The 11602-nt window shown below is 34.4% G+C and overlaps 2 protein-coding genes across 2 annotated transcripts; both read right to left on the reverse strand.

Moving 5' to 3' along the window:
* Nucleotides 1–358: 358 nt before the first annotated feature.
* Nucleotides 359–7604, reverse strand: LOC126669764 (probable histone-arginine methyltransferase 1.3). The gene is made up of 15 exons (XM_050363315.2): nucleotides 7054–7604; nucleotides 6366–6434; nucleotides 5937–6036; nucleotides 5237–5380; nucleotides 4927–5030; nucleotides 4716–4814; nucleotides 4554–4623; nucleotides 4196–4292; nucleotides 3368–3422; nucleotides 3063–3146; nucleotides 2883–2960; nucleotides 2375–2478; nucleotides 2104–2276; nucleotides 1474–1625; nucleotides 359–630 (listed from the first exon to the last, which is right to left on the reverse strand). Exons 1-15 carry the CDS (start codon nucleotides 7267–7269, stop codon nucleotides 544–546), a joined length of 1632 nt encoding a protein of 543 aa, XP_050219272.1. The 5' UTR covers nucleotides 7270–7604; the 3' UTR covers nucleotides 359–543.
* Nucleotides 7605–9765: 2161 nt separating this feature from the next.
* Nucleotides 9766–11602, reverse strand: LOC126667251 (xyloglucan 6-xylosyltransferase 2). Its single transcript, XM_050360220.2, has one exon. It carries the CDS (start codon nucleotides 11353–11355, stop codon nucleotides 9982–9984), a length of 1374 nt encoding a protein of 457 aa, XP_050216177.1. The 5' UTR covers nucleotides 11356–11602; the 3' UTR covers nucleotides 9766–9981.

Consider the following 11602-nt stretch of genomic DNA (forward strand, 5'->3'; position numbering starts at 1 on the left):
TACAAAATTAATAACTGTGATGGTAAAAAAAAAAAGTTAATAGCTGAATTTTTCTAATTGAACCAGCTAAATAATTCAATTTGATTCGATTTCGCTCTAAGCTATACTTCAATTTAGTTCGACTCTTGTGAAACTAGTGTAGTTCGATTTGAATATTAAACATTTTTCAATTCAAGACCAAACCGACCATGCACAACCCAAATGTTAACAATTATGGGTTAAGTCAATTTCATGTGCTTAATATATCTCCATCATGGAAAAAGTTTAATGCTCTCAGATTAAAAAATTGTTATCATTTTTACTCAAAAAAATATAATGAATTTCATAGTAAAATGGCTAGAGAAAAATGGAAATGTGCTGAGTATCAACTAGGCAACTAATGAAACAAAAGCATGTTGAATCAATATTTAATTAATCTAATTTACAAGGGATTAAAGTAATAAACCCATGCACAGTAGAATTAAGTTAAGAATGTTGACAACTTGCTGTTGAGCAGCAAAGTTGGTATTCCAAACATGTTTCATGTTAAGAATTCTCACATACTCATTGGAGCTGAGCATCCAAACTTTGAAGTGGTGGCTGTATCAACTCCGGCGGTTCCTCGAAATCATCCGATTGAATCTGTATATCCTGAGATTACAAAGAAGATAACTGTAACGGATAATTACGAAAACCCTTAAATCAATGAACCAATTGATATGCACAAGAAAATGAAAGTAATAGTTGATAAAATTGAAGCAATGCATTATTTAATATCTAAATTTTTGCCTCCACATCATAAAACTAATTTCATGGAAACAGAAGGTATACTGTCGCGGTAAAGAAATCACGTTGACTGAATTATACGTGTTTTACACTTCCACTTGCTATCATTTCATTTTTTACGTTTTGTTAATCCAACTTGCATTTTCTAAAAAATGGGAGGTTACTCGATGATTTCTGACAAATTATCGCTAATGTGGCAGCCAACTTTTCCTTTGCCACAAGCAAATTATTGGCCAGCGGAAAACTTAAGTTCGATGACAGAATGTAAAACATTAATCAAAGTTTAAAAGTCTATAGTTCGGTGACCGTAAGAAATTTTGACCACTGTTATGTCCAGTCACTAACTGATATCACCACACAAGGGTCAATAAAATTAATATAAGTGACTACCTGATACAGATATATGAGACATGGGCTTCAAGAAGAGGTCAGATTGGGATCACTCAAAGATAATGGCTAACCAGAACCTAAGTTCCAAGGCCATGCTAGAAAAGGGGCAGTATGAATGCATCCTTAGCGACACACAATTGTATGCAATGGCAATCTTTTCCAAGAAACCAGTCAGATTTTAATTATATTCTCAAATATAGAACCGATTTAAACTGTCTAAAGGAAAAGAGAGTAACCGGCAGAGATGAGAACATTCAAATCTTCTTTCATTAGACAAATCCGAGTTGGACAAGAGCTGATGGTAGGATAAGCAATTACCTGTGCATTTATCAGTTGGTGCGGTTGCTGATCTTGTGTCATTGGATAGGCTTGCGGTTGAGACATTCTATAATACGGTTCTTTTAAATCGAATTTGCATGATGATGTCTGAAGTATTCCTCCTTGTTCAGCACCAGGGCCCCACATTTTAGCTGTTTAAGTTAAACTACTTGTTAGAAACTGATGGAAGAAATCAGCAATAAAAGATAGGCATAACAAATTTTCAGGTCCCTACACTTATCCTGTTTTTGGCATCGGATCCCCCCATTCCTATTTTTCAACATTTAGTCCTTACACTTCTAATTTTATAGACATTGGGTCTCTCCGTCAAAAAGTGTCAATCATATCAATTCAAACCGAAAAAAATCAAGGGACTTAATACAGGGACTAAATTTTAATAAAGTTAAAAGCGAAAAAAACAAATAATTTTTTTATTCAAGCTGCACAAACAGCACATGAAGTACATGCACTTCATTTCCATGATGGAGGGACAATGTCTATAAAATTAAAAATACAGAGAGTCAATGTTGACAAATAAGTGTAGGGACTCAATGCCAAAAAAGTAGACAAATACAGGGACCCAAATATGCATTTTGCCTAAAAATACGGCACAAATGAGGAGATAACAACCTGACAATGTCAAATAAATAGTGTAACTCTGAGCATTGTGGGCAACCATATGAAGGCGACCAGTAATCTCTTGTCCTGCCATGACATAGATTGGCTGAGAGAGCACACATCTTATTTGGTACCAATGTGTTGTGGGAGAACCAGGGGCAGTTGAAAGCCACCGTTGTACAGAACTGTAGACAAAGACAGTTAAAAAGAGAAGGCAATAAATGGATATAAAACATGTTGCAAATGCAGAAAGTACTAATCAATTTACATCTGTCATCCTTACCTTCCATCGAACAACACATCAAACCAACAAGCCAACCCATGCACTCTGGTACCAACAGAAGCTGTGAATTTTAATGGAATATCAATTTCATACAACTCCTCTTCCTGCCAAAGAGCGTCAATAAGAAGTTAATATCAGGAAAACCAGAAGTGGACACATCATTAGAAAGAAAAGAGTTTATATTCGAAGCGTTGCATCGAGAATGAAGCTACTCTATCCAGGATCGTAATAAAAACAAACTTAGCAAGCAATACATTATGGCATGTTCTGTCTACTAAAAACACAATCTAGTGTTGTAAACCTGCTTGAAAAGGATCTTCAACTGAAATTCATTTCAGAAATATAGCACCCCAATAAGGACTCATAAGTGCTACAAACATTAGAATATACCATGCATGTGAGCTTGTTTAGAGTAGACTAGACGATTTCCATTAAGGATAGAAGGTCTCATCAATGGGCAAGAACCTAAGGCCTGCAAAGGAAACAAGTCTAGTGGGAGAAGCTATACCTTTATTTCAGTAAAATCTAGCACATGAGACATTGAAGGAGCAACCAATAATCTTGGATCAAAAGCATCCACGACAGGCTGCATTGGAAGTGCAACAGACCGCATAAAGATTAAAAAAAAAAGGTAAATTCACAAGTAAAACACAAATTACCAATATTAGAAACATGAAAGCATATAGACCTGAGAAAAGTATCCCTGGAATGCAGATCCATGTAGAGGTGATAGATTAACTCCATAATAGTTTTGCTGCTGCCAGAAGAGGGACTGCATATACAAAAACAATGATCAAGGAAATCACAATTTTTCATTCGCGAAAAATCCAATCAAGTTAAGTCATCGCATCAATGTTAAAAGTGAATAAAATTGCAATATCAAGCATACAGATATAAGAAAGTTCCATTAATCATCCCCTAAACTCTTTACTGTGCTCTTTCAATGAAGATAAAATTGTTACATAAAACTTCATAATTATTTCACCTGCATACCTTATTTGCAATTTCAATAAACAAATATTCATCGCTAAAAGGCGCCATATGTATTCTGCAAGAGCAATAAATTTCATATTAGATTACCTAAAAGCAGTAAATGTAAACTAATTTGGATACCCAAACACTAGAAGCACAAGAGAGTGCCCATGCTTAAAAGACCTAATTGCAAATCATGCATAGACCCATAATAAGACCAAAAGCTAGAATGAATTCATTGGTGGGTTTAGACTGATAGGCTAGCCATGTAAATAATAATAATAATAATAAAATAGAAAAGCAAGATGATCATATACAGTATGAAGCATGAGACTTTCACTATAAACCCACCATTCACAAGCACACATCATAATTAGACAGAATAACTATTAAAAAAACTTGAAATATATTTCCCAAGGAAAAACCTCACTGACCTAACATACCACTAAATTATAATAGTTGATAAGAGTATAAACTATGAAGAGTTATAGCAATAAACATGAAACAAAAGACAGAATTTCACTAGCTCGTCACTTGTAGTAACGGAACAAAAACACAAAATAGCACATCAAATCAAGAAATAAATTAAAAGGCCAAGTTTATCTAGTTACATTGATGATATTGATGCCGTAAAGCAATAACCGTATTACACAGAGGTAATCAGATCCAGAAGAAGAATAACCATCATCATCATCCAAATATTCTCTATAAGGAATTATTGCATGAGAAGATAAAAACTTTGGGACGAGATTATGACTACCACAGTTGCAAATAACCGCAATGAGATAAAGAAAAAATTCTAAAGATCTGAGAGCAAAAATTAAAGGGATTTTGAACAATAACACTTACCTTCCAACTGTAGGGAACATTTTTCCATTTGGGACAAGAAACCTGTCTCTTGCAATTACATAGGACTCGAGCATTCTTTCATTGATTAACAAGGTGCCTGCATTATAGAGAAAAGCTTTCTTTAACAAACATTATGCTAAATCTCATGAAATTTTATCTTGATTTCAATATCCACAGTGATTTCATCTTTGTTTAAAAATCCATTCCTGATCCCAGAGGGAAAAGGAATCAAGGCATTGAAATTCGCTGAAAAGAACAATAGCTCAGACATTGATCAATGATGATGAATAACATGTACGTTCAGCATCAAGAAAATATAGAATTACATTATAGCCACAAAGACAAAGCTAAATTTTACCCATTGGTTCAGAGATCAAAATATCTGCTTTCTCTGGCAATTCGATTTCCTCGACTTTGCCCTTTATTATCTATTTTTCAGAGACACGGCATCACTGGTAAAATGAGAAGAAACTATGGAACTTACAGGAAATTAAGAACAAAAAGCATGACATATACTTGCCGTAATTCTTTCTCCCAGTGATGGGTTCCCTGCAATTAGTTTACGGGCATATTCTGCCATTTCAGATGCTTCCACAGCGTAAACATGCTTTGCACCAGCCTAATAAGAGGGGGGAAAGGAGGAATACAGGATCAATCATCAGAAACATACACATAAAAGCACGGGACATGATGGCCCATAGCATAAATTTAGTCAGTAAAAGGTCCTGTACCTGAGCAGCAAATAACGACAAAATACCACTACCAGCACCAACATCAACAACAACACGACCAAAAAAATCTGAGCGATTCTCAATGATTGCAGCATAATAGGTTCCTGAAATAAGCAATGTAGCAACACAGTTATACACACAGTGAACTCATGTTAGATTCCATTTTAAATTTATTTGTGCAGATATTTTGAGCATGTGCAGTGAACTAGCACAGTTGTAAGGCTTTGAAAAGGTTCTCAAGAAAAAAAATTACAAGAAAGAATGCAACACAAAATCGAAGAGTGAAACACAGTATAGCCAGAAGTTTAACCTGTCCTCACATAATCTTGTAGCATGTTTTGCTGATGCAGAAGTTGTCCATAATAATGGAAATACATTTTAGCCGATGATGCCTCAATTTTAGTATCAAACTTGCTTTTTGAAGATATGACTGCTCCATTTGAAAAGTTATTTTCTGAACATGAAACAAAAAGACAATCAAAGAAACCATTAAGGTTGCATTATTATTATTATTTACATGAAATGCATAATCAATTTATTGAAAATGTTCAGCTGCTAAAACCAAGAATAGAATGAGATAATACATCATTCTCATATTTAGATATGAACTATGACACTTCATTGTCCATTTAACTATACATACTAAGAAAATCGACTTGCCAGATTTAATTAAAATGATAAAAAAAATCCTCAAGTATACCACATTAAGATCAAATAAATAGATGTGCATGTAAAGTCTCTATATGTGAATGCATGCTTTTTGAATAATGTGAAATGTTTAACTGCACCTCTGGCTTCCACTTGCTGATATAAAAAAAATTTAATCTGATGCAAACTTCAAGCTAATGAACGAGATGAGAAAAAAAATGGAAGGAGTCGGAGGATGATAAAAAGCTTAACAAATTGAGCAAAAGAAAAAAAAATTGCATGGTATAAGGATATCTCAAGTGTCTTATAGATTGCATGACATTTTATATTAAGAAACTAAGACAAAATTTCCAAAGCAGCACCTTGAACAATGACTTCCTTCTTCCATTGGTCAAATGCACAATGGAAGGTCGTGTTCTCCTCCTCATTTCTAAATTGGAGAGTGATAGCTCTTGAATATGTCTGGTAAAGAGTAATACTGTTAAGACATGAATATCTGGCAACACTAATAATTATGCATCTACATTAAGCCCGGAGGACCAAATATAACCCATATTCATAAAGATGTACTTGAATACTTGGTATATTTTAATTTTCTCTCTCTTATCAAACAAACATTACAATAGACAAAAAGTCCTAAGTACCTTCTCAACCAATGACATAAAATGGAAGTGAAAAGAAAAGAACAGAAAATTTGTGGAAATAATATACCAATTACCACTTAGTAAGAGTCAAAAACAAATGAGAAAATGCAAAAAAGAAAACCAATCAACTGAGAATATATTCCATACCTCTTTATTAGTTTCAGAGCTTAGACCTTCAGAGACACAAATTGATAGCTGAGGTCCTAGCTTGAACAACTGACCATTCACACGGAAAAGATAAAATGCACGAGTCAAGTTAACGGCAAATAATCACAAAAATCAGTATCTAAATACACATTCCCAAAAATTATTCATCAGCTATAATCTTCAAGAAAGAAACTCAAATTTTTTAGCATTAATATACATAGACCTCATTAGCATCTCAATTACGCTTTCGCTTTAATTCCTAAAGAACACTTATAACAGCAATTTCAAGCAGGAAAACCCAAAAAACTCAAAAACTTCACGAAGAATCTCAAATTTTTGACATTAATATACAAATCTACCTCATTAGCATCTCAGATTCCGCTTTCGCTTTTTTAATTCCTAAAAAACACTAATAACAACAATTTCAAGTAGTAAAACCCCAAAAACATCAAAATCAAAGAAATGACAACAAAATGTAACTTCTGTTTAGTGATTCAAATCATAAACAGGAAGGAAACAAAATTCTACATCATAACAATTAATCAAGCACATTTACTTTAAATTACATTAAACATAAACTTGTATCATTAATCAAACTACGTCGTTCATTAGTCACGTCTAACTCCGTGTAATTACTAATTAAGCAAACAACAATATAAACACAGAATTAAAACTCAAAAACACTAACCTGAGCAACACTGAGATCGACATTAACAGAATCAACAGAAGCAGAATTAGAATCAGACTCTTTAAAAAACTGAACCTCCAATGCTCCGTTATTATTGACGGCGAATCTACAGATAACCGGAGCTATAGTAGAGCCAGTAGAGAGCTCAGAAATGGATGCTAAATTAAGCTCCTGTTGTTTATTATTCTGTTTTTGCCCTACTGCTATAACCTCCATTGTTATACCTACAGCTTCTCCGTAAGTTCAAAAATCTTAATAAAATTATTGTGTACAGTGTGATGAATCAAAGACGAAGCAAAATTAGGGTTTTACAAAAAGCGCGCTACAATAAATGTCATATAAAGAGTTGGGTTGTGGCCGCCAAAGAGAAAAGAAAGCTCAGTGATATTTTAACTTAAAGTTAAACATTTTCTGCTAATTTTTGTATTTTTTTTTTCCAATAATATGGGCGCTTGATGTGGGATGTGGGATGACGTGTCAGGATCTTAAGGGTAAGATGGAGAGTTAAAAATAAAAGGCTGATTTTTTTAAGAAATTAAAAATAGAAGGCTGATTGGATTATGGAACCAAAAGCGAAAATTGGAACGGAAATGAGAAATGAGTATGTATATGCAAATAGGAAGATCTAATGGTTTTTGATGTTTTTTTTATGTCTTTTGATGTTCGATTATGTTGATGTTTTTTCGGAGTTGATCGAGATTTTTATTGTTATGGACAATCAATTATTTCGATTCTTAATGACGGCTTTATGAAGTGTTATTGCTTCTTCAAGATTTTCGTGATGGTTTCAACTTGTTTTATAGCAGTTTTATGTTGGTTTCAGCAATTATTATGATATTTCGAGTTTTTAGCTGCAAATTTTTTTCGAAAAACTAAATCCGTATTTAAATTCAATACAATAATTTATTTCACCTTTTTATAGATTTGTAAAACAAATCTGCGACTAATTTATTTTAATTCTTACTCGGCAGTTGCTTTTGTTCCGAATCACTACAAAGACCCCTGTATTGTTTTCCGAAAGAAAAAATGCAAATAGGAAGAGGTCTTTTGTATTTTTCAATATACCAATCATTAATTTTAAAACTTGTTATTCATAAAGTCTTAAATAATTTTAAAAAGTAATTTTTTACTATATTTTGTTTAATTCCAACTAATATTCTCAATTTTAAAAAACAATTTTTTTTTTACCAAATGTAATATATTGAAGTTGTTAAGTGTTTTTTTTGGGGACCAATTAAAATTCAAATGAATCATCAAAAACTTAAATTTAAATTTAAATTCATCATTACCTGCATTCAAATAGCAATTCCTATTATTTTGATATAAATAAATAATTATATAATTAAAAATAAAGAGCTGGTCAATCTGATAAACCCTGGCAATGGATTGATGAGCATTCAAGAGCCGATCTTCAACAGAAGAACAGGATAAATGGAAATTAAGACCCAACAACGACAACTAATTATAGAAAGGTTATCATGGCCACATCCTAACAGACCCCTTTTTTGTTGCTAATCCATCCCTATATTATTCTATAATTCAACAAATTCCCAAATGAAGACCAAAATAAGTAATGCACTCTTAACAACTTCAGTGCTATTCATCAAAACAAAAAAAACTTCAGTGCTTAAACTCTTAACAACCTCATCAACGCACTTATGTAGGAACTTCAGTTCAGATAGACAAAAAATAGAGCATATTATTAATTTAGCAGTCATGTATTCAACAATAAGATCCTATAAAACTCTACCATTTTGAAACAACTAATATGAATGCACCAGTTTCAGGTTTCAACTTCCATCACGTTCTCTACGCACTTTGCACCACGAGTAACGCATCGAAACCACCATTAAAACTTAACCTAAGAACTCAATAGAAAACAAGTATTGCACCTTAACTTATCTAAAATTTACTGACTACAATTATGCCAAATCCTCAAAATCTAAAGCAAATGTTACACCTGATAAGAATTCAAGTTTGGTGTTGCATATTGAGAACCTGCTACCAAGAGTACTCAGAGAATCACAATCTGAACCAGAGAGGTCTATAGTCTAAGTAAACTATGGAACTATAATGCATGGAAATTGAAAATGCTGAAACGTGAAACGCCATTTTTTATAAGAAAAAAATTATAAACATAAAGTTTGGGAGTTTCATAAGCATTTCCAGAAACAGAAATAAAATGCCAAAAAATAGGACTCGGCAAGTTTACATGCAACATAAACTATATCAGCAGACAAGAAATTCCCCTATATTACAATCTACACATGTTCAACTGATGGCACATAGTCCTCGTCCAACTGCTATGATGGTAAACATGTGAGCTCATCTCGGCAGGCAACATTTGATAAAGAGCCAAAAACAATTACGCTCAAGTTTCAGCTGTTTATAATGAATTGCCGTTTACCCCTACTAATATGACATAGAAAAATCGTTCTAACATTCTGCAAAATATCAACCTATGAAAGCACGGACAGCAACAAACTAATTTCCAACTCCCAGTTCACCATTATGTGGAGAAAAATCTTACCGGCGAATAACCAAATAAGATTGATGTTTGGTGGATCTAATAGTTGTTCCAAAGGTCAAGTGAAGTCACAACAAGCTACCTCACACCACCAGACATATGGTACGGCAGATTTCACCCAAGATCAGAACACGAGTTTCTCACACAACCCCTTAGTTACACAAAAATAAGGAGAAAAACAGTAATGTCGCAAGATTTTTTTTATCTTTGAAGAATCAATATAATTTAAACACTAACAATACAAAAGTTATTGGAAAAGTAAAAAAAGGATGGTACAATATTCAAGCTACAAAGAAGCAATAAATAACAATTACATGCGCTGCAACTTTAAATAAGCAACCAACAAAAGTGAGTAGTGCATTACAGTATCAAAAGCCTTCAAGAAGATACCTTTTTAGCTTTCATGAAGAAGCTGGTAACTTGACAGCTTTAAAAGCAGGGTGAAGCAACCCAAGCTCATCTTTTACTTCAAGTGGATTGCTAGTCTCATTCCTTACTCTTTTAACTCTACGACTAGCAAGTGATTTATGAGTAAAACCATACATCTGCAAAATCTGATTATCACCGAAATTAAAAGCGCGATCCATCTGCTTCAAGCACCTTTCAACAGGATAATCACCAAATTTCCCGCAAGGCTTACAACCCACAAAGTGAGTAACAAGCGGCCAACGATGATCACCAAAACCCGGATGATAATTCTCAATCATTTCTTCATACTTATCAACTAAAATCCCCCAATAACCATGCAAATAATAAGCATTCTCAAGATAAACCTTCTCACCCCATTTCTCTCTCTGAGTAGCCAATAAATAAACCATAGCAGACTGATCATCCGCTTCGAAAACCGGCCTATCTTTAAGCTCTCGAGTAAGAACTTTCCCAGCTTCTTCTCTAACCTTCCCTTTAGGTCCCATGGGAGCCCAAGCATCCAAAATATCCAATGCCCATTGAGAATTTCTCAACAGAAAACTACCAGTATTCAACCCAATCCAATTCTTCTGATCATAAATCATTTCATTCCATCCATGCATAACAAAATTTGAATCCTTATACCTTTCCCACGGCACTTCGAACGCCATATCAGTAAACATAGCATCACTATCCATCCACCATAGGAACTCAATTTCCGGATGAGATAACAATAGCTTCCGAATCAACGGCAATTTCGCCCAAAAACCGGCCATTTCCGCGTCGAGCAATGCGAAATTATAAAAGATCTCAATCCCATGTAATCTACAATAATCAATTTTATTCTTAATTGATTTCAACAAGTAATGATCTCCGACCGGATTCTCACACGGTTTCGGTGAAGATCCGGTAACTAATAAAACTCTAGGTTTATTCGGCCCAATAAAATTGGGGAAATTAGGGTTTTTCTTTAGCCACTCACCTCTCTGCTCATCCCAATCGGATATTTTCGGCCCGAGACTATACGGTTTATTCGGATCCGGCTTCTCGTCTTCTCCTTCATCAACTAAGATCGTCTTAATGTCAAACGCAGCGTAATTATTCGTCTCTTTGTTATCGTTATCGCTGCTTTGAGTTGACTCAGTAGCTTCGACGAGAACACGGTGCGGCTCCCCGTGTTTCCGAGCAGCGTAGAATCGTTCACGGAGGTCATTCAGGTCTTGCTCTGGCGTACCGAATTTTCCGGCGCCGATTGTGCCACGTAGGACAATGACGGTCATGAAGAGACAGAAGATGGTGACCTTGGCATGACGAATCGCTCTTTGAATTCGGAGGACTCGTTGAGTTCCGATGCACCGAGTCAGCATCTTTCCTCCGACGAATCGAATCTTAGATTCTCCTGACCCTGTTAAATGTAATTTACTGGGTTTGAGTAATGGCTGGAATGAATAATTAGTGAGGTTGAGGGTGTGGAGTGTAAATAAGTCGAAATTGAGGGACTATTTATGAAGATGGGTAGTCGGTGGACATGGAAATGGACAGGAAGAGATCCGGGAGGATTGTAAAAGATGAAAAGGGTATAAACTGTATAATAAACCACACAGCTGATTATAT

The sequence above is a fragment of the Mercurialis annua genome, linkage group LG2 (assembly GCF_937616625.2).
Source record: "Mercurialis annua linkage group LG2, ddMerAnnu1.2, whole genome shotgun sequence".
NCBI lineage: Eukaryota > Viridiplantae > Streptophyta > Magnoliopsida > Malpighiales > Euphorbiaceae > Mercurialis > Mercurialis annua.

Bases quoted from the DNA above. Each gene is read 5' to 3' on its own strand.
- LOC126669764 (XM_050363315.2), bottom strand. From the start codon at position 7,269: ATGGAGGTTATAGCAGTAGGGCAAAAACAGAATAATAAACAACAGGAG. The intron at 3,147-3,367 runs GTATGCAGGTGA...TTGTATATGCAG, and splicing joins TTATTGAAATTGCAAATAAG to TCCCTCTTCTGGCAGCAGCA. The intron at 2,961-3,062 runs GTCTATATGCTT...CTTCCAATGCAG, and splicing joins TCCAGGGATACTTTTCTCAG to CCTGTCGTGGATGCTTTTGA.
- LOC126667251 (XM_050360220.2), bottom strand. From the start codon at position 11,355: ATGCTGACTCGGTGCATCGGAACTCAACGAGTCCTCCGAATTCAAAGA.